The following is a 24584-nucleotide window of genomic DNA, read 5'->3' on the forward strand; positions in this document are numbered from 1 at the left end:
CAGTCAACCTAGGGATTGGGAGCTGAGAGCTGGAGGGACCTGGCTCCCGATCTCTGTGGAGCTAACACCATCTCTAACCCACCAGCCCCTCACCCTGGCTACCGTGAGAAAGAAATAAATGATCTTGCTTACACTCGGTTCCCTGGGCCCTGCGGCTGTACTAACCCTGATGTGCAGGCCTGTGAGTGTGGAGTGCTTCCTCCTTAGGAGGTGAGTGGGAGGGCAGGGGAAGGGATTTTCTCTAGAGGTGGAAGTTCTCAGCCCCTCCCAGCTCCAGCCATCTGCGAGGGGTGCAGACGGAGGTACTCAGGACTAAGAGGAAGTGGCCAGAAGGGGAAGCAGTGGGCTGCAGAGAGGAGGCATCTGGGTGGAGTGGAGGCTGTCCCTGAAGCCCACCCAGCGAGCTGGGGGCTGCAGTCTGTGCCTGGAGCCAAGATGAATGCCAAGGCAGGACCCCCAGAGGTAAGTGCCAGCGAGTCCAGGGCCAGGAGGGAGAGCCAGGCCCCAGGCCCTGGGAAGGGGGCTGCCATCCTCCTCCCCGTGGCCCCATGCTGCCAGCAACCCCAGGCCCAGAGGGTCACCAAGCCTCCTGCAGGGCCTGCAGACAACCCGTTCCTCCTTGACTTGTGCAGCTGGGCCCACCAGGGTCTCAGGGTCTCCTAGCGAGTTGGCAGCAGGTCCCCTGGCCCAGCCTGGGACAGCAGCTACACCCACGCCCTGCAGGGCAGGAAGTCTGGCACCTTCAGCCAAGACCTCTGATGTCTGCAGGGTCCCACAGCTGCCCACGACGGGGCGGGCGACATGGAGCTGCCCCATGGGTGTCTCCCAGCCCATCACAGCCCTGAGATGCCAGCACTAGGGGGTCACCCTCTCCCAACAGCCGGCCCCACTCCAGGGACACAGGGGTCCCCAGGGCTGCAGCGAGTGAACTGGTCCACAGCTGCCTAGAGTTGCCCGGAGTGCCCGCCACCCGCCCCCCCCACCAGGCCCCAGTGTAGCTCCGATGGCAGAGAGGAGGAGACGGTGCATTCTGGGGATCAGCGGCCTGGGAGGGACCTCAGGTGGGCTCCAAGTCTCAGATGGGCACTACGGGGGCTGGGCTGCTGCGCTCTGACCTGCTGTCTGCAGGGCATCTGGGCCATTTCCTATGTGGTGCAGCGCGGGCAGCAGCCTGGCTGAGGAAGTCCCTGTTCCCCCTCCCCCTGGGCCCCGGCCTGGGACTTCACATGGACTGCCTCTCCTGAGAGTTAGTGAAGGGGGTCTGGGGAACCTGTTCACTTGAGCCCTGAGGCGGGACCCTGAACCGTCCCGGGGAGGGGGCAGGCCCCTGAGCTCAGCGCTGCCAGGTGGTGGGGAGGCCCCCTGGAGGCCCTGAGCTCCGCTCTGCAGGGTGGAGGTTGGGGAGCATCCTCCATGGCTGGAGCTAGCTCTGGGGGTGCAGGAGGTACCCCGACTACCCTCTGTGGGGACTCCCCTAGAGGGAGGGGTGCTGGGCCCTGGGGACTCCGCCTGAGCCCCCTCTCATTCTGGCTTCTGGGGTCTGTACCACCCTGTAACCTTCTGGCTCACAGCAGATGCAGCCCCCAGGCTCAGCTCGTAGGGCTGCCCGCTCCCCACGCTGAATAGGCAGGGTGGCCTTTGGGAGGACAGCCCCAGAACAGACCCCAGAGGCCTCGAGGCCGAGCTGGCTGCTCCTGGTCTGACCCCCAGAGCCTGCGGGCATTGTGCTGATGGCCTGGTTCCCTGGCCCTGGCACCCGGCCTTGCTACACACTCAGGCACGCAGCACCGGGCGGGAGGGCTGCTCCTGCCCTCGGGGACAGCTCAGCCAGAGCTTGGCTGGCCAGGGTGACCCAGTCGCTGCACACAGGCCCTTCCCTGAACCTTGAGATCGGAGCACTCCGCTCGTGGTGGCATTTGAGGCTGCTTTGGGGAGAGGCCCAACTCCAGTGGAGGCCCTGCTGGGCTGGCTTCGGGCTCCTTGTGGGAGTGACCACTCTGACGGGACAAGTCCTCCATCCCCAGCTGGCTGCAAAGGGAGAGACCCTGACAGCAACCGGAATCCTGACTCAGCCCACAGCCCCCGACAGCATGGGGGTCCCGACTCAGCCCACAGGCCCCCAACGGCATGGGGGTCCGACTCAGCCCATGCTGGTCCTCTCTGCCTCTTTGTGCCACACCCTCCCAGCCAGGACAGGGGCTGCTGCCCGGGTCCCAGGAGGGGACTGCTGTGGGGCCAGGACAGGGGCCCAGCCCGAGAAGGGAAGTGCTATTTATAGGCCTGTTTTGAGGGGGCCAAGAGCAAAAGCAGAAACTGTGCTGGGACTCCTGCACTTGTGGCTGAAACACGGAACTGAGATTCCAACACCGAGACAATCACAAGAGGGGAAAACAACAGCCTGACCTGTGTCTCGGGCACATGCACACACACACACACACACGTGCATGCACACACATATGCATGCACACATGTGCACATCTGTGCACACCAACACACGCACATCCATGCATACATGCACACTTGCACACACAGGCACGCACCCCCACATGCACACACACGCATGCATGCACATGCATACCCACACATGCACACTTGCACACACATGCATGCACCCCACACATACACACATGCACACACACATGCAGGTGCACACCCACACATGCACATCCATGCACACTTGCGCATGTACCCACACACATGCATGCACCCACATGAAAGGGGAGGGGCTGTGTCAGCAACAGGTCCACCACCTGCAGGCCGGGCTGCCCAGCTGAGGGCAGCAGGGTGGAGCCCCTCACACCCAGGGTGTGATCTCAGCAGGAGCAGGGAGGCCTCTGGGGGTTTGAAAGGCTGTCTGCAGGATCCCCCACAAACGGGTGCTGTGGGGCTGCTCCGGGCAGGGCGGCAGGTGATGCCAGCTCACATTATGCAGGTGCTGAGACCTCTGCAGAGAACACTGGTGGCCCCTGCGTGGCCCTGCTCCACGCCACCCCACAGCCCACGGGGCAGAGAGGCCAGCACGGTAGGACTGGGGGACCCACTGGAGGGGGCTCAGCAGCCTCATGAGGCCGCTGGACCAGAGCAACAAGGACAAATCCAGCCATGGGGGACCAGGGGCACCCCCTCCTGTGGGCTGCTTGGAACCTGCCCCCTCGCTTCTGTCTCGGGGGACCTGGGAAAACGGGCAGTTACCACATGGTACAGTGGGCCCCAGGCACCCACCTCCAGCACAGGCGGGCTTGGCCCTGCTCGGCGCCATCCTCCCCTCCCCTTGCTCACCCTGGCCCCACCGCAGCTGCAGGCTGGCCCTCACTGGGAGCCGGGGATAGTCTCTGTCCAGCACTGGGGGGCCCTCCGGCCCATCTGGAAGTAGAGCACCCCCATGCCCCCAGGGGCCCCCTGGTGACTCCCCCCTCCAGTTGCAGGTTTTGGCATTGCTGGCCGTGCTGTGGCTGGGCGCTGTGACTCTCACCTACCTCCTGTGGCAAGAGTCCCCTCTGCCCACCTGGGGCCAGGTGCACCCCGAGGAAGGGCCCACCAGGTCCTGTGGCCACGGCTTCAGCCCAGCCCGGGAGGCCCGGCGGCGGCCGTGGCAGAAGGACTCCTGCCGGTGAGTGAGCCTGCGGGGTCTGCAGGGTGGGGGAGGTCTTGGCTCCAGGCCGCTGCCCACGTTCTCCCAACGGATCTCCCCAGCGGGATAAGCATTGCCCTCTGCCAGCTCCTCTTGGAAGATGCAGGTTCCCAGGGAGGCAGGCAGTGAGGCAGGGGAACCAGCTGGGGGGACGGGCAGAGGGCTCCGGCTGAATGGCCTGGAGTGGGGGCAGGGAACGGGGCAGACTTGGGGTGCTCTTTGCAACAAACACGGACTGCCACCTGGGGCCTCTGACAAGGTGGGCGAACCCCGAGCCTCCCTGGGCTGAGGCGAGGCCCCTTCACAGCCCTTTGGCCCCTGGGGCTGGGGTTGCTGCTCCCACCTGCACCGCAGCCTTCCCTCCAGCCCGTCTCCCTGTTGTGCGAGTCCTGGAACCCAGAACCCCTCAGGGAGGAAAGTGCCCTGTGCACACACCTCGAGACGGGCACTCCCCACCTTCCCTCTGGGTCAGCTCTGGCCACCTCCAAGGGCCTCCACATCAGCAGGCAGCCCAGGCTGCAGGGGCAACAGCTCCCCAGGAGCAGGGCCCGGGATTGGGGTGGGGCCTGGCTCCAATCTGCATGCTATCAGGCCCTGCCCTCAGGCCCCCCTGCCACGTGCTCCTAGGGGTCACCCCCAGAGGACTTGCTTGGCTCAGCCTGCCCTGCCCCGTCTGCTCTGCTGCCCCCTCCTGTACCCTTGGCCTGGGCTCCAGCTCAGGGCCATGCAGGCAGCAGGGACAGAGCGAACGACGTGTGCAGGCTGGCAGACCACCCCCCGCTAACACTCCACCTCGCTCGCTCCTCCTGCAGGCTGGTCCTCGTGGAAAGCATCCCCCAGGACCTGCCATCTCCGGCCGGCAGCCCGTGGGCCCAGCCCCTGGCCCAGGCCTGGCTGCAGCTGCTGGACACTGCCCAGGAGAGTGTCCATGTGGCCTCCTACTACTGGTCCCTCACGGGGCCTGACATTGGGGTCAACGACTCGTCTTCCCAGCAGGTGCGCCCTGACCCCCCTCCCCGACTCTAAGGCTGCAGGCCATCCCATTGCTGGGCACACAGCAAGTCGAGCTGCACACCTGTCTGACTCTGAGCTGTGGGCGGTCAGGGGTGGCATCCTGGGGAAGGTCTGGGTCCTTTCTACTTGGGGTGGGGGCAGAGGGCCAGCCTGGGGGTCATCACTTACTGCTGTCCTGGCCCCATAGGGGGAGGCCCTTCTGCAGAAGCTGCAGCAGCTGCTGGACAGGAATATTTCCCTGGTTGTGGCCACCAGCAGCCCGACACTGGCCAAGGAGTCCACCGACCTGCAGGTCCTGGCAGCCCGAGGTACATGCCTGCCCGTCCTAGGCCCTGCTGCCCTGGGGTGAGCGTGGGCCGACCCGTTGGCACCAGGGGACAAGGACAGGACAGAGAGGCTGCCTGCGGGGAGCCAGGAAAGCCTCTCTGTGCTTCCCCTGGACACGGGGCCGGGGACAGGGGCCCAGGGCTGTGAGCTCCTTCACATCGGCTTCACCTGGGGCTGGGCTGGTTCCAAGGACCTGCAAGTGTCATTTTCCAAGGGGCAGAGCTTAGCGTAGCCTTGGCGCCCCGCTGAGCCCAGCTGCTTCGACCTCTGGGTGGAGGCTCAGCCAGGAGCAAGAGGCAGTGGGCACAGTCCTCACAAACGCGGGCTCTGAAGCCCGGCTGCCCGGAGGGATCCGGGGTCCGTCAATGCCTCCGTTTTCCCACCTGTAAGATGGGGACGATAACAGCAGATGGTAGCATCAACTTAGTAGAACTGTGAGGATAAATGAGTCGACCCACCACAATGAGCTGAGCATCGGGCTCACCACGAAGCCAGCTCACCCCGTCGTCCTGACTCCCCGCCAGGTGCCCAGGTGCGACGCGTGCCCATGCGGCAGCTCACCGGGGGCGTTCTGCACTCCAAGTTCTGGGTCGTGGATGGGCGGCACGTCTACGTGGGCAGTGCCAACATGGACTGGCGGTCGCTGACGCAGGTGAGTCCCGGAGCCCAGGAGGGGCTCGTCCAGCCCCTGCGCTCCCCCTCCCCGGGTCTGCCTGACGTCTCCCGTGGCTAGGCACCCAAGGGAACCCTGGGTGGGACGGCCACGTCTGGAATGTCACCAGCGTGGAGACAATCGGAGGCTGTTTGATAGCTTACAGAATTCTTCGTGGCCATGAGCTCGTGCTGTGGAGCATCATTTAAGCACATGGAACCGTGTTCTAGTCGCTTTGCCCAGGGGAACTGCAAAGCGTGCTTCCTTTGAGGAAAAGCAATGCATTAAAACCACCAAAGAATGATGGTGTGAAAATGGCAGCAGTGCTGGTCACTTGGTGGTGAAGGGAAGAATAACTTTTCTTTCTTCTCTGTGCTTTTGTGCGTTTTCTGTTGCTGTTTTTGTAATAAAAACATACTGACTTGATCGTTGGAATACAATGTTCAAGGAAAACAGGGACCCACTGGACACCGCCCCACAGCTCCCCCAGCACACTGCCCGTATGGACTGGCCACCAGCAGGGGCTGTCCCCTGCCTGGCATCCCTGGCCGCAGCCGCTGCCCCTCCCGCAGGTGAAGGAGCTGGGCGCCATCATCTACAACTGCAGCCGCCTGGCCCGAGACCTGGAGAAGACCTTCCAGACCTACTGGGTGCTGGGGGCGCCGAAGGCTGTCCTCCCCAAGGCCTGGCCTCGGAACTTCTCGTCTCACATCAACCGCTTCCAGCCCCTCCGGGAGCACTTTGAGGGGGTGCCCACCACCGCCTACTTCTCGGTAAGGGGGGTGGAGGAGGCCCCTCGCAGCCCCCTGCTCTCCTCGCTGGCCAGACCCCCAGGGAGCCGTGCTCCACCTGGGACTGCCCTGCCATGCAGACACCACAGCGCCTGCGACTTCCTCAGGGCGATGGCCCAGAGAGCTGGTGATGTGGACGGGACCGTGGTCTCAGTGTGAGGGGCAGGCTGGCGTCGGCAGGCCCAGCTCCAGGAGAGGATGCTGGTCTCTGTCAACCACGGGAGACGGGTGGCCTGGGGAGTGGCGGGGTGTCCTGTGGTCCTGGGGGTCTCCAAGCACACTGCTGAGTGGGGTCAAAGGGCTCCAGCTGGGGACCGGGGAAGGGAGGGGGGTCCAGTTCATCCAGCAGTTCTGTTACTCTGCAGGGAAGGAAGGAAGACGAGGGGTGGGCTGGCCATGCCGACAGCAGACGTCCCTCCATTGGGGACGAGGGAGGAGACAGCCCTCCGGCTGCCCAGTGGCTGGTCTAGAGCCAGGGACGCTTCTCTAGATGCGAGGGCCCGCCCTGAGCCCTGAGTGTAGAAGGCTTTTCCACGCAGAGAGCTGTCTTTGTCCAGGAAGTCAGGCCAGCCCAAAGCCCAGAGAGGGCCACATGCTGTCCCCCCCGACCGCCGCCGCCCACTCTCCAGCAGCACCTCTCATCTTCCTCCTGGTTTCCATTGCTGGAGGGCAGGTGCACGGTGGGGTCACAGGTCCAGGAACCACGTGGCTCCGATGGGCTGCCGTGCCCTCAGGGACCTCTCTCCCTGCATAGGCATCACCGCCTGCGCTCTGCCCCCGGGGCCGCACCCGGGACCTGGACGCACTGCTGGCCGTGATGGGGGCGGCCCGGGAGTTCATCTACATCTCGGTGATGGAGTACTTCCCCACCACACGTTTCCGCCACCCTGCCAGGTGGGCCTGGGTGGGAGCGGGGAGGCCCGCTCCGCTGGGGGGCAGCTCCCAGCACAGTGCCTCTCCCGCCAGGACCCTGACCCTCCTTTCCCCCAGGTACTGGCCGGTGCTGGACACCGCCCTGCGGGGGGCGGCCTTCAGCTGGGGTGTGCACGTGCGTCTGCTGGTCAGCTGTTGGCTCAACACAGACCCCCGCATGTTCCCTTTCCTGCGGTCCCTGCAGGCCCTCAGCAACCCCAAGGCGGGCGTCTCGGTGGACGTGGTGAGGACCCGTTCCTGGGCCGTGCGGGGGAAGGCGGCCCTCCTGCCCTCCCTGACACGCCCCCTCTCTGTTCCCTGAAGAAAGTCTTCATCGTGCCCATGAGGAATCACACCAACATCCCATTCAGCAGGGTGAACCACAGCAAATTCATGGTCACGGAGAAGGCAGCCTACATAGGTGAGCGGCGGGGGTCTGCGGGCGGTGGGCTCGGGCCTGGGCAGCTCAGGACCCCTGAGTCTTTGAGGGGTGCCAAGTGAGTAGATATGACACAGAGGCTACACAGCCTGCAGAAGGGGGATGTGTCCCCTGGCAGTGGCCAGGCCAGTGTCCTGAAGGGGGCCCTGTCCTTATGTCCAGTGTGGACCCTTCTGGACAGAGGGGCTGCTGACAGGGGTCAGGGTCCCCAGCAGCGCTCTGAGGACCAGGCCACCAGCCCAGCTGTCACCTGGCTCCTGGGGGCAGGTGGGAAGTCCCAAGCCCCAGGTCCCCAGAACGCTGAGTCAGGACACCTGTCCCAGGATGGTCAGAGCTCCCGGGAGGTCCACACATGGAGAGCTAGCCGGCCCTCCCACACCTGAGGGGCTGCTGTGGCTGCAGTGTGATGACAGCAGGGTAGCAGGTGCCCACCGGGCCCTGAAGCTGCGGCTGCAGCCACAGGACGGAGCTGGGCTGCAGAGGGGCTGGGTGAGCCCCGTCACCCAGCCTCTCTTCCCTGCCCCCACAAGGCACCTCCAACTGGTCAGAAGACTACTTCAGCAGCACCTCGGGCGTGGGGCTGGTGGTCAGCCAGAGGCCCTCGAGCGCCCGGCTGGGGGTGACCACCATCCAGGAGCAGCTGCGGCAACTCTTTGAGCGAGACTGGAGCTCCCCCTACGCCGTAGGCCTGGACGGACAAGCCCAGGGCCAGAACTGTGTGTGGCAGGGCTGAGGTCCAGCCCTTCCCGGCTCTGGGCCCCACAGCTCTTCGTGGACACTGCTCCCCACCGGGCCTCCCCATCTGTGTCCCCGTCTGCACTCTAAGCAGCTCCATCCGCACAAGCCCTGGTCAGGGTCAGGACTGCCCAATAACCAGCAGTGCAAACTGTTTGCTCTCCCTCTGCTCTCCCAATCCAGCCCCTCTTAAACCTCTACCTCCTCTAGGGAGCCCTCCAGGATGCCCCTCCCTGACTCCTGCAGAGCCTACCATTGGGGCCTTTAGAACATGCCTGTGCCTCCCCCCACTCTGTGTGAGTCCAGTACAGGGCTGCGCCCCCTTCTCCTCCATCCCACGCTGGAGTTCAGTGCCCCAGAGCCTGCGAGGGGCCTGGGGCCGGCCGCCTGGTGAGGCTGGGCCTCATGTCTGCCGTAGGAGCCACTGTGCCCAGTCCAGGGCTTTCAGGAGCCCAGGGACTAAGACAGGGCAGGGGATGGGTGTGGTGAGAAGGGGGCCCAGGACTGTGGGGGTGGGTCTGGAGTGGGGAGGTGGACCCAGGACTGTGGGGGTGGGGCTGGAGTGGGGAGGTGGACCCAGGACTGTGGGGGTGGGTCTGGAGTGGGGAGGTGGACCCAGGACTGTGGGGGTGGGGCTGGAGTGGGGAGGTGGACCCAGGACTGTGGGGGTGGGGCTGGAGTGGGGAGGTGGACCCAGGACTGTGGGGGTGGGGCTGGAGTGGGGAGGTGGACCCAGGACTGTGGGGGTGGGGCTGGAGTGGGGAGGTGGACCCAGGACTGTGGGGGTGGGGCTGGAGTGGGGAGGTGGACCCAGGACTGTGGGGGTGGGTCTGGAGTGGGGAGGTGGCCCCAGGACTGTGGGGGTGGGGCTGGAGTGGGGAGGTGGACCCAGGACTGTGGGGGTGGGTCTGGAGTGGGGAGGTGGACCCAGGACTGTGGGGGTGGGGCTGGAGTGGGGAGGTGGACCCAGGACTGTGGGGGTGGGGCTGGTGCCTAGTGGGGGGGCCCAGGACGGTGGGGGTTGGGTCTGGATTGGGGAAGTGGACCCAGGACTGCGGGGGGGGCCTGGTGTGGCGGGGGCTAGGACTGTGGGGGTTGGGTCTGGAGTGGGGAGGTGGACCCAGGACTGGGGGGAGACGGGGGGGCGGAGCGCTGTGTGGCACCCAGGATGCGTGGCTGTCCTCATGTGTAGGGGCCACAACTGTTTGATAGAGTTGAGAGGACCTGGGTTTGAGCTGGGGGGAGGGTGACACCAAGCTGGGATGGGGACTTGGCTGCAGCCCCTCTGGAGCTCACCCTGCCCTGGAAACCGCCTGGGCGTCTGCCCTCCTGGTCTGCCGACTCAGGTCCGGCCCTTCTCCCAGGAGCACGGGTCAGAGGCCTGTCTCAGCAGGCCCTGGCCTTCCGCCTCCTGGTTTCTGGCCAAGGCTTCAGAGCCCACCTGCCCTGATGGAAGCCCCCGAGGCCGCCCTAGGCTGGAGCTTGGGGCTGGCTCAGTGGTCCAAGGGACACTGGACACCGGGGGAGCTAAGCAAGTGGACAGCAGGGTCTGGGCTAGTCCTCAGATCTGGCTCATAATAAACTCACCCTGATTTTGATACACAGACTGATTATGGATTATTTGCATCAACATTCCCCAGTCGAGTCTGGAGATGAGACCACAGCCCAGCCAACATGTTGATTGTAGCCTTGGGGGACCCTGAGCAAAGGACTCAGCTAAGCTGTGCTAGGATTCCTGACCCACAGCACCGGGAGGTCATAAGAGTGTGATGTTTTAAGCAGCTAATTTGTGGTGAGATTGTTATCCAGCATAAATAACTCCTACACGAGAGAATCTAGGCCACACGGGAGGACTGGGAGCTTGGGCTGCTCAGCGGCTCTCATGTGATGTGACAGCTGCCTCTCTGCCCCCAGCACCAAGGGCCCAGTATCTCAGGCCTTGACTCCAGGTTCAGGGAAGGACGAAAACCCCACGGAGCCAGGCAGACCCCCACCGTGGTTTTCCCAGGAGGACTGCACTGCCCTGTCCCTCTGGCACACAGGGAGAGGCAGGGACCTTTGGCTGGGGAGGGTGTGACAGCCTCACTTAGCTGCGGGACAAAGACCCCACTGACTTTTCCTTTCTCCACTCATGAGCCACCCAGGGGCCTCATGTTGGCTTTTCCTGGAGGATTCCACATCCCCTGACTTGGTGACCCTCCCAGTCAGCCACAGGGAAAGACATGACTTGCCCACGGTAGCACTGGGGGCAGGGCCCAGGCTCTCCTCCCCAGCCCAGACTCCTGCCCCTGTGGCCACCGCCGTTTCCGGGCTCTCAAGGCAGCATTGTGGGGGTGCGCAGGGTGTAGCCTCGGGGCAGCCAGCTGCTCTGCAGGCCCAGTCCTCTAGAGGGGCTCTCAGTCCAGCTCTTGCTCCTGCATCCGAGCCACGAGAGCAGCCGCTTCTCCCCAGGAGAGAAGGAGCATGTCACCAGGAGCCCTCCTGGGCCAGGTTCCCACTGCCCCTCAGAACGTGGCATGCCCATGGGTCTAGGAGGGGCACCTGAGGGCATCTGGGAGGGCATCTGACCACTGAGAGGTCACAGGAGACCCCTGGAACCTCGTTCTGCTACCCCACATGGGTTTGCCTCCCGTGGGCTGCTTGGAAGGAGGGTTGCCGTGGTGAAGGATGCTTCCGAGATGGGCTCACCAGGCCAAGGCCCCAGCCAACCCCCCAGGCCAAGGACCTCTCTCTGTGCTGCCCCCGCTCTGCACACAGCCCTCCAGCTGGGTGGGGGGTGGGTGTTGTGTGCCACACTGTGAACTGCAGGGACCGTGCCTTCTTCCTCTTGGCCTCTCACAGCTGCCGGCTCAGAGGAGGGTCTGGACAGACAAACGGATAAGTGACAACCACTCACAGATTGACCCTGGCTCTGTCTCCTAGAGCCAATGAGCAGAGATTAAGACAGGGAGCGCCCAGGAGGAGCGCAAGCACACGGGTGGAATTCAACCCCGGAACAAAAGCCCTTGCAGCCATCACTGTGGACACATCATTTCCTTTATTGCCCACCCATGGAAAAGCCCAGTAGGTTCCATCCACAGTCTGGCTGCAGCATGCACACGAAGGAGCTCAGGGGCCATGCAGGGGCTGTGCATGCCAGAGAGGCACTGTCCGATGCCAGCAGGCAAGGGGACTCGCACAGACACCTCACGGCAACTCAGGGACGTCTGAAGCTCAGCTGGCTCACCTCGCCCACAGCTGCCCCGGAGCACGGCCGCCAGTCAGCCGTTAGCCACCACCCTTCTGCCTAGCACGTGCACATCATCACGCGAAGCATCCCAAAGCTTGCCTTGGCGAGACAGTCAGAACGAGTAAATAAGTGAGCAGGGGACGGAATTTCCTTGAATACGCGGACTCTGCCTGAAACGCGGAAAGTACATTCGCTGGGAAGCAGCAGCGGGACGGGAGTTATAGGAACACGGTTCACACCGCGGCCATCGGAACCCCTCCGTCCGAGAAAGAGGCGAGCGCCCGTGGGCACCACGCAGGCCTCTCGAAAGCTCTGTGACGAAGGCTTTCCTCCAGCAGCACTGAGAGCACCGTCAGCCTGCTCTGCGGGCTCCGGTGTCTTGGCTGGGGGGGCAGCTGAGCATATCTTTGGAGGGCTTTGGAGGATGGTGTGATGGTGGCATGCTGTTCTCGTGCGTCCCTGTTTGTTCTCAGGTCTGTGAACCAAGGGGGACACACGCTCCGTGCATGTTGCGGCCTCCGACTTCGTTTGCACACGCGCCCTCTGCTGAAAAGTCAGTGTCCTCTGTGACTCATTCGGTGGCGGGCCCGGGTGCGGGTTCCTCACTGGCTTCTCTGTCCTGCTCCAGCAGGATTAACTCCGTTCTTGCCGCCGATGCCACCATCGCTCCAGAGCCCGGCCCGGCGCCCGAAGCCTCTGCCGGTTCCCCGTCCTTCTCCTCAGGGGAGAAGGTTTCTCGGGCGTCGAAAAAGGTGACTGCTTCTTCCTGGAGATTTTGCTCCGCAGGACCTGCCTCATCTTTAGGGGTTTTGCTTTTCTTGGTAGGAGACGAGGAGAACCCTAATTTGGGAAATCGAAACCAGCCTGCCTTCTCCTGTTTTTTGGGTGGTCCTGCCTCCGGCTGGGCCTCAGGCTGTGTCTGGATGGGGGCGGATTTAGGAACGTCATCTTTGGGTTCAGCGCTTGTCTCATCGACAGAAGAAGAAAATCCGATATTCGGGAGCCAAAACCTGAACAGACCAGCAGATCTTTTACTTTCTGGCTTCTCTTTTGGAGCCCCGTCTTCATCTGCCAGGGGTGCCTCTTGGCTGTCTTCGGGGGGAAATTCGAGAATTTCCGCAGGCTCCTCGTCAGAACAGCTGTCTGCAAACTGGTGGCCAGGGCGAACGTCAAACGCACACATTTGCGGTTCCGGCACGCTGACACCAGGAGAGATAATTTCAAACGGTTCTCCGGTGTCAGGCTGGAGGTCTCCAGAGGTGAGGTCTGCTCCTGGGGTGACTTGTCTGGGAGCCTCTCGCAGACCCTCGCTCAGCCGAGAGTCTCGAGTTACCATGTGCAGCCCAGCCTGCGTCGGGGGCTCTGGAATCTTCGCCTTTAGCAAGGAAAACCCATAAGAAGGTGTTTGGATCTGAGATGCGGGGATGTCCGACTCCCGTACGATCTGAGTGGAAATGGCCTCGGGTCCCAAGAGGTCAGCATACTCTGCTGTCACCCTGCTGTGTATGGTGACCTCCTGGCTCTCAACCTGAGTACCTTGAATGTGCACTCTGACCTTAGAAATGGTGGGAGCTTCTGAGGAGAGGTCAAGGGCCACAGGCTGCTCCCTGGGGACCCCAGCGCCTGTCTTCAGGATGCTGGCGCCCCAGTCTCCAGGGCTTTCCGTACTCAGGGCGAAGTCAAGGCTGCTCTCGGAGCACTGCACTTCTCTCACGGTGGGGACAAAAACATCAGCCTCAGAGCTGGGCGCCGGGAAGCAGAACCTTGGTACCTCTAACTTGGGGAATCTGACAGTTTGCACAGAATCCTCCCAGAGTTGACCCATGGTGACCACGGAAATCTGAGATGGCACATCAGTGCTGGAAGCCTTCAGTCTCAGAGGGCCTTCGGGATGGGAAGACCGTTCCCCTGCTCCCTCTCCTGCCCCGGCGGGTCCTGCTGGGCCCGGAAGAGGAGTCGTGCCTGTGGACATGCTGTCAGCAGGGAGGTCCAGCTTCAAGCCTCTGCTGTCAAGGCTACACCTCAGGACATCTGCGTGGGGTGCGCTCTCCACAGCTGCCGAGTCTGCACCTCCCTCTGGGGACTGCAGGGATGTCGGGGCCTCCACCTCTGACCCAGAAACAGGGGCCCCCTGACTCTTGACTGTAGCTGGTGCCTCTCCTTCCCTGGAGGTGCTGGCAGCAGGCACAGGCGTCTGCGCCCCCGGGCCCCCAGCCCCACCTCTGTCCTTGGAGGAGCGCAGGAAGCTGGGCAGGTGGAGGGCGGGCATCCTAAACCAGCTCTCCTGTGAGGTCGCAGGCACTTCTCCTGCCGTGGCATCCCCCTGGGGGCTTCCCGCAGTGCTGGCCTCAGCATCTGGAGCCCTGCAGGATGGCTGCGGGGGGGCTTCTGTTGGGGGTCCCACCGTCACACTGGTGCCCCCAACACCACCCTCGCCACTGGCCCTCTCTACAGCAGGAGGGCCACCCTCTGCTGGGGGACTAGAGAGGGAGGGATCTGGGGGGCCCTGTGGCAGGTCCGCTCCCGCCTTCAAAGTCTTCATCCTGGGAAGTGCGAGTTTCAAGGTGCCAAAGCCAGGCGTTTTGGCCCTTTTCTCCTCTCCATCCTCCTCAGGAGGCATGTCCCTGTGTGCTTCCATTCCTGGAACAGGAACCTCGGGCGGGACGCCCGTCGGACCCACATCTACAACCACACTGAGCTCTTCATCCTCCAGGCTACGTCCAGGGTCCTCTTTGGGCTCTGCCCCCTTCTTTGGGGACCACCTAAGGGACGGAAGCTTGAACCTCGGCATTTTTAGGGGACTGCTTTTGCCTTCACGGTCAGCTTCTTCAGCTGGGGCTCTGCCTGGAGCCATTGCTGAGGTCTCCACGGTGTCCTGGGGACCCTCTGGCCCCTGGGACACAGACACTTCCGAGGAAGGTAGGTGAGTGCCTGGCAATGGGAACACAGCGGCTTCCGCAGCCGATGAGTCCAGTCCTGGCGTGGGGCTGAGTGGAGACAGGGTGGGGGCACACTCCACACCACGGGGCTCCACCTCAGCATCTGCTGCCTTCGGGACCGAAAACCCAAACTTTGGTCGATGAAATATAGGAAAAGTCACCTGCCCATAAGATGCGGGAAACAGGGGGTCCACTGGGCCAGGGTGACCGTGAGTAGGAGACAAAGAAACTCTCTCAGGGGAAGGGAAGTCTGCAGAGCTTTCCATGCTGGGAAGGTGAGCACCCACCTGAGACCCAGAGAGGGCTTCCTGAGGCACGTCCAGGGGGACAGCAGCTCGGGGGACAGTCACCTGGTATTTTGTAAGTGTGACGCCCTCACACTCGGTGAGGGTGGGGACTTCCGCTTGAGGACCACTGAGCTCAAGCTTCGCTGATGGAAAAGCAGCCCAACCCAGCCTGGACCTCTGCAGAGACGACCTGCTGCCAGGAACCTCTGAGGCGGGCACTGAGACACTCGGGGGAAGAGGATGAGCAGAATCTGTATCGAGCGCAAGACAGTCTCCAGGGGCTCTCTCAGGGGGAGAAAAGAGTTTGGGAAATTTAAAATGGCTTTTCCTCGATTTAACTTTTTCTGCACATTTTTCAACGGACACGCTCCCATCGAAACCTACTCTGGAGACACTAGGATCACCAGCACAGACCTCAGGAAACATGTCGCTGGAAAAGGTAACATCAGTATCTTTGAAACTTCCCTGAATGTCAGGTGAAAGCACCTCAGCCTTACTGGAGGACGGGCCAAACAAAGACAGGCGGAATCGGGGCATCTTGACCTTGCCATCTTTGGTGACCATCTCCTTGTCCCCCAGGGACGCGTCGCCCTCCAGCTTGGCGCCCGGCACCTGGGCGTCCACCTCCACGCTGGGCAGAGACACCTCCACGCCGGGGGCCGTCACCTCGGCCTTGGGCGCCCTTCACGTCCAGTTTGGGGCCCTTGATGTCCACCTGGGGGGCCTTGAAGTCGACCTTGGGCATCTTGATGCTGGGCATCTGCACCTTGGGCAGGTGCCCTTTGAGTCCGGCTCCGGCGGCGGGCTCCTGGGGCTGTCCCTCGGGCCCGGGGCCCTCCGGGAGCTTCACGCCCGCGCCGGCAGTCTTGACCTCCAGCTCGGCGGAGGGGAGCTCCACGCTGAGGTCTCCGGTCTTGACGTCGGCCTGGATGGAGGGCAGGGACACGTCGGCCTGTACCTTGGGCAGGGACGCGTCCAGCGAGGCCTCGACGGACTTGCTCGGCGCCGACACGCCGAAGGACGGCATCTTGAACTTGGGCATCTTGAGCTTGCTGTCTCTCGCGGCCACCTCCTTGTCCCCCAGGGACGCGTCACCCTCCAGCTTGGCGCCCGGCACCTGGGCTTCCACCTCCACGCTGGGCAGAGACACCTCCACGCCGGGGGCCGTCACCTCGCCATGGGCGCCCTTCACGTCCAGTTTGGGGCCCTTGATGTCCACCTGGGGGGCCTTGAAGTCGACCTTGGGCATCTTGATGCTGGGCATCTGCACCTTGGGCAGGTGGGCCTTGATGCGCGCCCCTTCGGCTTTGCTCTTCGGCTCGGCCTCCGCCGCCTCTCCCTCGGGCAGGGCCACCTCCAGCTCTCCCCCTGGGAGGCGGACTTCAGCAGATGGCACTGGGACGCTGCCCTCTGGGGCTGTGAGCTCGGCTCCCACGGAGGGCAGGGTCGCCTCCCCGCCGACCTTGGGCGCAGGCACGTCCACGGACGTCCCCAAGTCCTTGCCTGCGGCCGACACGCCGAAGGACGGCATCTTGAACTTGGGCATCTTGAGCTTGCTGTCTCTCGCGGCCACCTCCTTGTCCCCCAGGGACGCGTCGCCCTCCAGCTTGGCGCCCGGCACCTGGGCGTCCACCTCCACGCTGGGCAGAGACACCTCCACGCCGGGGGCCGTCACCTCGGCCTTGGCGCCCTTCACGTCCAGTTTGGGGCCCTTGATGTCCACCTGGGGGGCCTTGAAGTCGACCTTGGGCATCTTGATGCTGGGCATCTGCACCTTGGGCAGGTGCCCTTTGAGTCCGGCTCCGGCGGCGGGCTCCTGGGGCTGTCCCTCGGGCCCGGGGCCCTCCGGGAGCTTCACGCCCGCGCCGGCAGTCTTGACCTCCAGCTCGGCGGAGGGGAGCTCCACGCTGAGGTCTCCGGTCTTGACGTCGGCCTGGATGGAGGGCAGGGACACGTCGGCCTGTACCTTGGGCAGGGACGCGTCCAGCGAGGCCTCGACGGACTTGCTCGGCGCCGACACGCCGAAGGACGGCATCTTGAACTTGGGCATCTTGAGCTTGCTGTCTCTCGCGGCCACCTCCTTGTCCCCCAGGGACGCGTCACCCTCCAGCTTGGCGCCCGGCACCTGGGCTTCCACCTCCACGCTGGGCAGAGACACCTCCACGCCGGGGGCCGTCACCTCGCCATGGGCGCCCTTCACGTCCAGTTTGGGGCCCTTGATGTCCACCTGGGGGGCCTTGAAGTCGACCTTGGGCATCTTGATGCTGGGCATCTGCACCTTGGGCAGGTGGGCCTTGATGCGCGCCCCTTCGGCTTTGCTCTTCGGCTCGGCCTCCGCCGCCTCTCCCTCGGGCAGGGCCACCTCCAGCTCTCCCCCTGGGAGGCGGACTTCAGCAGATGGCACTGGGACGCTGCCCTCTGGGGCTGTGAGCTCGGCTCCCACGGAGGGCAGGGTCGCCTCCCCGCCGACCTTGGGCGCAGGCACGTCCACGGACGTCCCCAAGTCCTTGCCTGCGGCCGACACGCCGAAGGACGGCATCTTGAACTTGGGCATCTTGAGCTTGCTGTCTCTCGCGGCCACCTCCTTGTCCCCCAGGGACGCGTCGCCCTCCAGCTTGGCGCCCGGCACCTGGGCGTCCACCTCCACGCTGGGCAGAGACACCTCCACGCCGGGGGCCATCACCTCGCCCTTGGCGCCCTTCACGTCCAGTTTGGGGCCCTTGATGTCCACCTGGGGGGCCTTGAAGTCCACCTTGGGCATCTTGATGCTGGGCATCTGCACCTTGGGCAGGTGCCCTTTGAGTCCGGCTCCGGCGGCGGGCTCCTGGGGCTCTCCCTCCGGGAGCTTCACGCCCGCGCCGGCAGTCTTGACCTCCAGCTCGGCGGAGGGGAGCTCCACGCTGAGGTCTCCGGTCTTGACGTCGGCCTGGATGGAGGGCAGGGACACGTCGGCCTGTACCTTGGGCAGGGACGCGTCCAGCGAGGCCTCGACGGACTTGCTCGGCGCCGACACGCCGAAGGACGGCATCTTGAACTTGGGCATCTTGAGCTTGCTGTCTCTCGCGGCCACCTCCTTGTCCCCCAGGGACGCGTCGCCCTCCAGCTTGGCGCCCGGCACCCGGGCGTCCACCTCCACGCTGGGCAGAGACACCTCCACGCCGGGGGCCGTCGCCTCCCCCTTGAGGCCTTTGAGGTCCGCGCTGGGGCCCTTGATGTCCACCTGGGGGGCCCTGATATCCACCTTGGGCATCTTGATGCTGGGCATCTGCACCTTGGGCAGGTGGGCCTTGATCAGCGCCCCTTCGGCTTTGCCCTTCAGCTCGGCCCCCGCCGCCTCTCCCTCGGGCAGGGCCACCTCCAGCTCTCCCCCTGGGAGGCGGACTTCAGCAGATGGCACTGGGACGCTGCCCTCTGGGGCTGTGAGCTCGGCTCCCACGGAGGGCAGGGTCGCCTCCCCGCCGACCTTGGGCGCAGGCACGTCCACGGACGTCCCCAAGTCCTTGCCTGCGGCCGACACGCCGAAGGACGGCATCTTGAACTTGGGCATCTTGAGCTTGCTGTCTCTCGCGGCCACCTCCTCGTCCCCCAGGGACGCGTCGCCCTCCAGCTTGGCGCCCGGCAGCTGGGCGTCCACCTCCACGCTGGGCAGAGACACCTCCACGCCGGGGGCCGTCACCTCGCCATGGGCGCCCTTCACGTCCAGTTTGGGGCCCTTGATGTCCACCTGGGGGGCCTTGAAGTCCACCTTGGGCATCTTGATGCTGGGCATCTGCACCTTGGGCAGGTGCCCTTTGAGTCCGGCTCCGGCGGCGGGCTCCTGGGGCTCTCCCTCCGGGAGCTTCACGCCCGCGCCGGCAGTCTTGACCTCCAGCTCGGCGGAGGGGAGCTCCACGCTGAGGTCTCCGGTCTTGACGTCGGCCTGGATGGAGGGCAGGGACACGTCGGCCTGTACCTTGGGCAGGGACGCGTCCAGCGAGGCCTCGACGGACTTGCTCGGCGCCGACACGCCGAAGGACGGCATCTTGAACTTGGGCATCTTGAACTTGCTGTCTCTCGCGGCCACCTCCTTGTCCCCCAGGGACGCGTCGCCCTCCAGCTTGGCGCCCGGCACCCGGGCGTCCACCTCCACGCTGGGCAGAGACACCTCCACGCCGGGGGCCGTCGCCTCCCCCTTGAGGCCTTTGAGGTCCGCGCTGGGGCCCTTGATGTCCACCTGGGGGGCCCTGATGTCCACCTTGGGCATCTTGATGCTGGGCATCTGCACCTTGGGCAGGTGGGCCTTGATGCGCGCCCCTTCGGCTTTGCTCTTCGGCTCGGCCTCCGCCGCCTCTCCCTCGGGCAGGGCCACCTCCAGCTCTCCCCCTGGGAGGCGGACTTCAGCAGATGGCACTGGGACGCTGCCCTCTGGGGCTGTGAGCTCGGCTCCCACGGAGGGCAGGGTCGCCTCCCCGCCGACCTTGGGCGCAGGCACGTCCACGGACGTCCCCAAGTCCTTGCCTGCGGCCGACACGCCGAAGGACGGCATCTTGAACTTGGGCATCTTGAGCTTGCTGTCTCTCGCGGCCACCTCCTTGTCCCCCAGGGACGCGTCGCCCTCCAGCTTGGCGCCCGGCACCTGGGCGTCCACCTCCACGCTGGGCAGAGACACCTCCACGCCGGGGGCCGTCACCTCGGCCTTGGTGCCCTTCACGTCCAGTTTGGGGCCCTTGATGTCCACCTGGGGGGCCTTGAAGTCGACCTTGGGCATCTTGATGCTGGGCATCTGCACCTTGGGCAGGTGCCCTTTGAGTCCGGCTCCGGCGGCGGGCTCCTGGGGCTCTCCCTCCGGGAGCTTCACGCCCGCGCCGGCAGTCTTGACCTCCAGCTCGGCTGAGGGGAGCTCCACGCTGAGGTCTCCGGTCTTGACGTCGGCCTGGATGGAGGGCAGGGACACGTCGGCCTGTACCTTGGGCAGGGACGCGTCCAGCGAGGCCTCGACGGACTTGCTCGGCGCCGACACGCCGAAGGACGGCATCTTGAACTTGGGCATCTTGAGCTTGCTGTCTCTCGCGGCCACCTCCTTGTCCCCCAGGGACGCGTCGCCCTCCAGCTTGGCGCCCGGCACCCGGGCGTCCACCTCCACGCTGGGCAGAGACACCTCCACGCCGGGGGCCGTCGCCTCCCCCTTGAGGCCTTTGAGGTCCGCGCTGGGGCCCTTGATGTCCACCTGGGGGGCCCTGATGTCCACCTTGGGCATCTTGATGCTGGGCATCTGCACCTTGGGCAGGTGGGCCTTGATCCGCGCCCCTTCGGTTTTGCCCTTCGGCTCGGCCCCCGCCGCCTCTCCCTCGGGCAGGGCCACCTCCAGCTCTCCCCCTGGGAGGCGGACTTCAGCAGATGGCACTGGGACGCTGCCCTCTGGGGCTGTGAGCTCGGCTCCCACGGAGGGCAGGGTCGCCTCCCCGCCGACCTTGGGCGCAGGCACGTCCACGGACGTCCCCAAGTCCTTGCCTGCGGCCGACACGCCGAAGGACGGCATCTTGAACTTGGGCATCTTGAGCTTGCTGTCTCTCGCGGCCACCTCCTTGTCCCCCAGGGACGCGTCGCCCTCCAGCTTGGCGCCCGGCACCTGGGCGTCCACCTCCACGCTGGGCAGAGACACCTCCACGCCGGGGGCCGTCACCTCGCCCTTGGCGCCCTTCACGTCCAGTTTGGGGCCCTTGATGTCCACTTGGGGGGCTTTGAAGTCGACCTTGGGCATCTTGATGCTGGGCATCTGCACCTTGGGCAGGTGCCCTTTGAGTCCGGCTCCGGCGGCGGGCTCCTGGGGCTCTCCCTCCGGGAGCTTCACGCCCGCGCCGGCAGTCTTGACCTCCAGCTCGGCGGAGGGGAGCTCCACGCTGAGGTCTCCGGTCTTGACGTCGGCCTGGATGGAGGGCAGGGACACGTCGGCCTGTACCTTGGGCAGGGACGCGTCCAGCGAGGCCTCGACGGACTTGCTCGGCGCCGACACGCCGAAGGACGGCATCTTGAACTTGGGCATCTTGAGCTTGCTGTCTCTCGCGGCCACCTCCTTGTCCCCCAGGGACGCGTCGCCCTCCAGCTTGGCGCCCGGCACCCGGGCGTCCACCTCCACGCTGGGCAGAGACACCTCCACGCCGGGGGCCGTCGCCTCCCCCTTGAGGCCTTTGAGGTCCGCGCTGGGGCCCTTGATGTCCACCTGGGGGGCCCTGATGTCCACCTTGGGCATCTTGATGCTGGGCATCTGCACCTTGGGCAGGTGGGCCTTGATCCGCGCCCCTTCGGCTTTGCCCTTCAGCTCGGCCCCCGCCGCCACTCCCTCGGGCAGGGCCACCTCCAGCTCTCCCCCTGGGAGGCGGACTTCAGCAGATGGCACTGGGACGCTGCCCTCTGGGGCTGTGAGCTCGGCTCCCACGGAGGGCAGGGTCGCCTCCCCGCCGACCTTGGGCGCAGGCACGTCCACGGACGTCCCCAAGTCCTTGCCTGCGGCCGACACGCCGAAGGACGGCATCTTGAACTTGGGCATCTTGAGCTTGCTGTCTCTCGCGGCCACCTCCTTGTCCCCCAGGGACGCGTCGCCCTCCAGCTTGGCGCCCGGCACCTGGGCGTCCACCTCCACGCTGGGCAGAGACACCTCCACGCCGGGGGCCGTCACCTCGCCATGGGCGCCCTTCACGTCCAGTTTGGGGCCCTTGATGTCCACCTGGGGGGCCTTGAAGTCGACCTTGGGCATCTTGATGCTGGGCATCTGCACCTTGGGCAGGTGCCCTTTGAGTCCGGCTCCGGCGGCGGGCTCCTGGGGCTCTCCCTCGGGCCCGGGGCCCTCCGGGAGCTTCACGCCCGCGCCGGCAGTCTCGACCTCCAGCTCGGCGGAGGGGAGCTCCACGCTGAGGTCTCCGGTCTTGACGTCGGCCTGGATGGAGGGCAGGGACACGTCGGCCTGTACCTTGGGCAGGGACGCGTCCAGCGAGGCCTCGACGGACTTGCTCGGCGCCGACACGCCGAAGGACGGCATCTTGAACTTGGGCATCTTGAACTTGCTGTCTCTCGCGGCCACCTCCTTGTCCCCCAGGGACGCGTCGCCCTCCAGCTTGGCGCCCGGCACCCGGGCGTCCACCTCCACGCTGGGCAGAGACACCTCCACGCCGGGGGCCGTCACCTCGCCCTTGGCGCCCTTCACGTCCAGTTTGGGGCCCTTGATGTCCACCTGGGGGGCCTTGAAGTCGACCTTGGGCATCTTGATGCTGGGCATCTGCACCTTGGGCAGGTGCCCTTTGAGTCCGGCTCCGGCGGCGGGCTCCTGGGGCTCTCCCTCCGGGAGCTTCACGCCCACGCCGGCAGTCTTGACCTCCAGCTCGGCGGAGGGGAGCTCCATGCTGAGGTCTCCGGTCTTGACGTCGGCCTGGATGGAGGGCAGGGACACGTCGGCCTGTACCTTGGGCAGGGACGCGTCCAGAGAGGCCTCGACGGACTTGCTCGGCGCCGACACGCCGAAGGACGGCATCTTGAACTTGGGCATCTTGAGCTTGCTGTCTCTCGCGGCCACCTCCTTGTCCTCCAGGCACGCGTCGCCCTCCAGCTTGGTGCCCGGCACCCGGGCGTCCACCTCCACGCTGGGCAGAGACACCTCCACGCCGGGGGCCGTCGCCTCCCCCTTGAGGCCTTTGAGGTCCGCGCTGGGGCCCTTGATGTCCACCTGGGGGGCCCTGATGTCCACCTTGGGCATCTTGATGCTGGGCATCTGCACCTTGGGCAGGTGGGCCTTGATCCGCACCCCTTCGGCTTTGCCCTTCAGTTCGGCCCCCGCCGCCTCTCCCTCGGGCAGGGCCACCTCCAGCTCTCCCCCTGGGAGGCGGACTTCAGCAGATGGCACTGGGACGGTGCCCTCTGGGGCTGTGAGCTCGGCTCCCACGGAGGGCAGGGTCGCCTCCCCGCCGACCTTGGGCGCAGGCACGTCCACGGACGTCCCCAAGTCCTTGCCTGCGGCCGACACGCCGAAGGACGGCATCTTGAACTTGGGCATCTTGAGCTTGCTGTCTCTCGCGGCCACCTCCTTGTCCCCCAGGGACGCGTCGCCCTCCAGCTTGGCGCCCGGCACCCGGGCGTCCACCTCCACGCTGGGCAGAGACACCTCCACGCCGGGGGCCGTCACCTCGCCCTTGGCGCCCTTCACGTCCAGTTTGGGGCCCTTGATGTCCACTTGGGGGGCTTTGAAGTCGACCTTGGGCATCTTGATGCTGGGCATGTGCACCTTGGGCAGGTGCCCTTTGAGTCCGGCTCCGGCGGCGGGCTCCTGGGGCTCTCCCTCCGGGAGCTTCACGCCCGCGCCGGCAGTCTTGACCTCCAGCTCGGCGGAGGGGAGCTCCACGCTGAGGTCTCCGGTCTTGACGTCGGCCTGGATGGAGGGCAGGGACACGTCGGCCTGTACCTTGGGCAGGGACGCGTCCAGCGAGGCCTCGATGGACTTGCTCGGCGCCGACACGCCGAAGGACGGCATCTTGAACTTGGGCATCTTGAGCTTGCTGTCTCTCGCGGCCACCTCCTTGTCCCCCAGGGACGCGTCGCCCTCCAGCTTGGCGCCGGGCACCTGGGCGTCCACCTCCACGCTGGGCAGAGACACCTCCACGCCGGGGGCCGTCACCTCGCCATGGGCGCCCTTCACGTCCAGTTTGGGGCCCTTGATGTCCACCTGGGGGGCCCTGAAGTCCACCTTGGGCATCTTGATGCTGGGCATCTGCACCTTGGGCAGGTGCCCTTTGAGTCCGGCTCCGGCGGCGGGCTCCTGGGGCTCTCCCTCCGGGAGCTTCACGCCCGCGCCGGCAGTCTTGACCTCCAGCTCGGCGGAGGGGAGCTCCACGCTGAGGTCTCCGGTCTTGACGTCGGCCTGGATGGAGGGCAGGGACACGTCGGCCTGTACCTTGGGCAGGGACGCGTCCAGCGAGGCCTCGACGGACTTGCTCGGCGCCGACACGCCGAAGGACGGCATCTTGAACTTGGGCATCTTGAGCTTGCTGTCTCTCGCGGCCACCTCCTTGTCCCCCAGGGACGCGTCGCCCTCCAGCTTGGCGCCCGGCACCCGGGCGTCCACCTCCACGCTGGGCAGAGACACCTCCACGCCGGGGGCCGTCGCCTCCCCCTTGAGGCCTTTGAGGTCCGCGCTGGGGCCCTTGATGTCCACCTGGGGGGCCCTGATGTCCACCTTGGGCATCTTGATGCTGGGCATCTGCACCTTGGGCAGGTGGGCCTTGATCCGCGCCCCTTCGGCTTTGCCCTTCGGCTCGGCCCCCGCCGCCTCTCCCTCGGGCAGGGCCACCTCCAGCTCTCCCCCTGGGAGGCGGACTTCAGCAGATGGCACTGGGACGCTGCCCTCTGGGGCTGTGAGCTCGGCTCCCACGGAGGGCAGGGTCGCCTCCCCGCCGACCTTGGGCGCAGGCACGTCCACGGACGTCCCCAAGTCCTTGCCTGCGGCCGACACGCCGAAGGACGGCATCTTGAACTTGGGCATCTTGAGCTTGCTGTCTCTCGCGGCCACCTCCTTGTCCCCCAGGGACGCGTCGCCCTCCAGCTTGGCGCCCGGCACCCGGGCGTCCACCTCCACGCTGGGCAGAGACACCTCCACGCCGGGGGC

General features: G+C 65.4%; 2 protein-coding genes across 5 annotated transcripts in view; one reads left to right on the top strand and one right to left on the bottom strand.

The window, feature by feature from the left end:
• The first annotated feature begins 274 nt into the window (after nucleotides 1-274).
• On the top strand, nucleotides 275-10105 carry PLD4 (phospholipase D family member 4). Of its 4 annotated transcripts, none has more exons than XR_011533003.1 (12): nucleotides 275-462; nucleotides 2933-3022; nucleotides 3420-3610; nucleotides 4444-4627; nucleotides 4833-4953; nucleotides 5497-5624; nucleotides 6197-6397; nucleotides 7170-7309; nucleotides 7406-7571; nucleotides 7652-7748; nucleotides 8297-9032; nucleotides 9150-10105. XR_011533003.1 is itself a non-coding variant. In XM_008507173.2 (11 exons), exons 1-11 carry the CDS (start codon nucleotides 436-438, stop codon nucleotides 8497-8499), a joined length of 1548 nt encoding a protein of 515 aa, XP_008505395.1. In that variant the 5' UTR covers nucleotides 281-435; the 3' UTR covers nucleotides 8500-10105. The 4 variants fall into 4 exon arrangements, 1 of the variants encoding a protein (XP_008505395.1); XR_011533002.1 differs by having other exon boundaries at nucleotides 281-462; nucleotides 8297-9305; nucleotides 9384-10105; XR_011533004.1 differs by having other exon boundaries at nucleotides 281-462; nucleotides 8297-9227; nucleotides 9384-10105.
• Nucleotides 10106-11519: 1414 nt separating this feature from the next.
• The window catches only part of AHNAK2 (AHNAK nucleoprotein 2), a 41367-nt gene continuing 28302 nt past the window's right edge, over nucleotides 11520-24584 (bottom strand). Inside the window, 6 exon segments of the mRNA XM_070594154.1 lie at nucleotides 11520-15580; nucleotides 16086-16589; nucleotides 17094-17204; nucleotides 17709-18530; nucleotides 19020-19583; nucleotides 20073-24488. Coding sequence (XP_070450255.1) covers nucleotides 12302-15580; nucleotides 16086-16589; nucleotides 17094-17204; nucleotides 17709-18530; nucleotides 19020-19583; nucleotides 20073-24488 — 9696 coding nt within the window. The 3' untranslated portion in view covers nucleotides 11520-12301.

The sequence above is a fragment of the Equus przewalskii genome, chromosome 25 (assembly GCF_037783145.1).
Source record: "Equus przewalskii isolate Varuska chromosome 25, EquPr2, whole genome shotgun sequence".
NCBI classification, from domain to species: domain Eukaryota; kingdom Metazoa; phylum Chordata; class Mammalia; order Perissodactyla; family Equidae; genus Equus; species Equus przewalskii.

Excerpts from the sequence above, each read along its gene's own strand:
- PLD4 (XM_008507173.2), top strand. The coding sequence starts at position 436 with ATGAATGCCAAGGCAGGACCCCCAGAG. Across the intron at positions 463-2,932 it reads CCAAGGCAGGACCCCCAGAG|GTGCTGAGACCTCTGCAGAG; the intron begins GTAAGTGCCAGC and ends CACATTATGCAG. Across the intron at positions 4,628-4,832 it reads ACGACTCGTCTTCCCAGCAG|GGGGAGGCCCTTCTGCAGAA; the intron begins GTGCGCCCTGAC and ends CTGGCCCCATAG.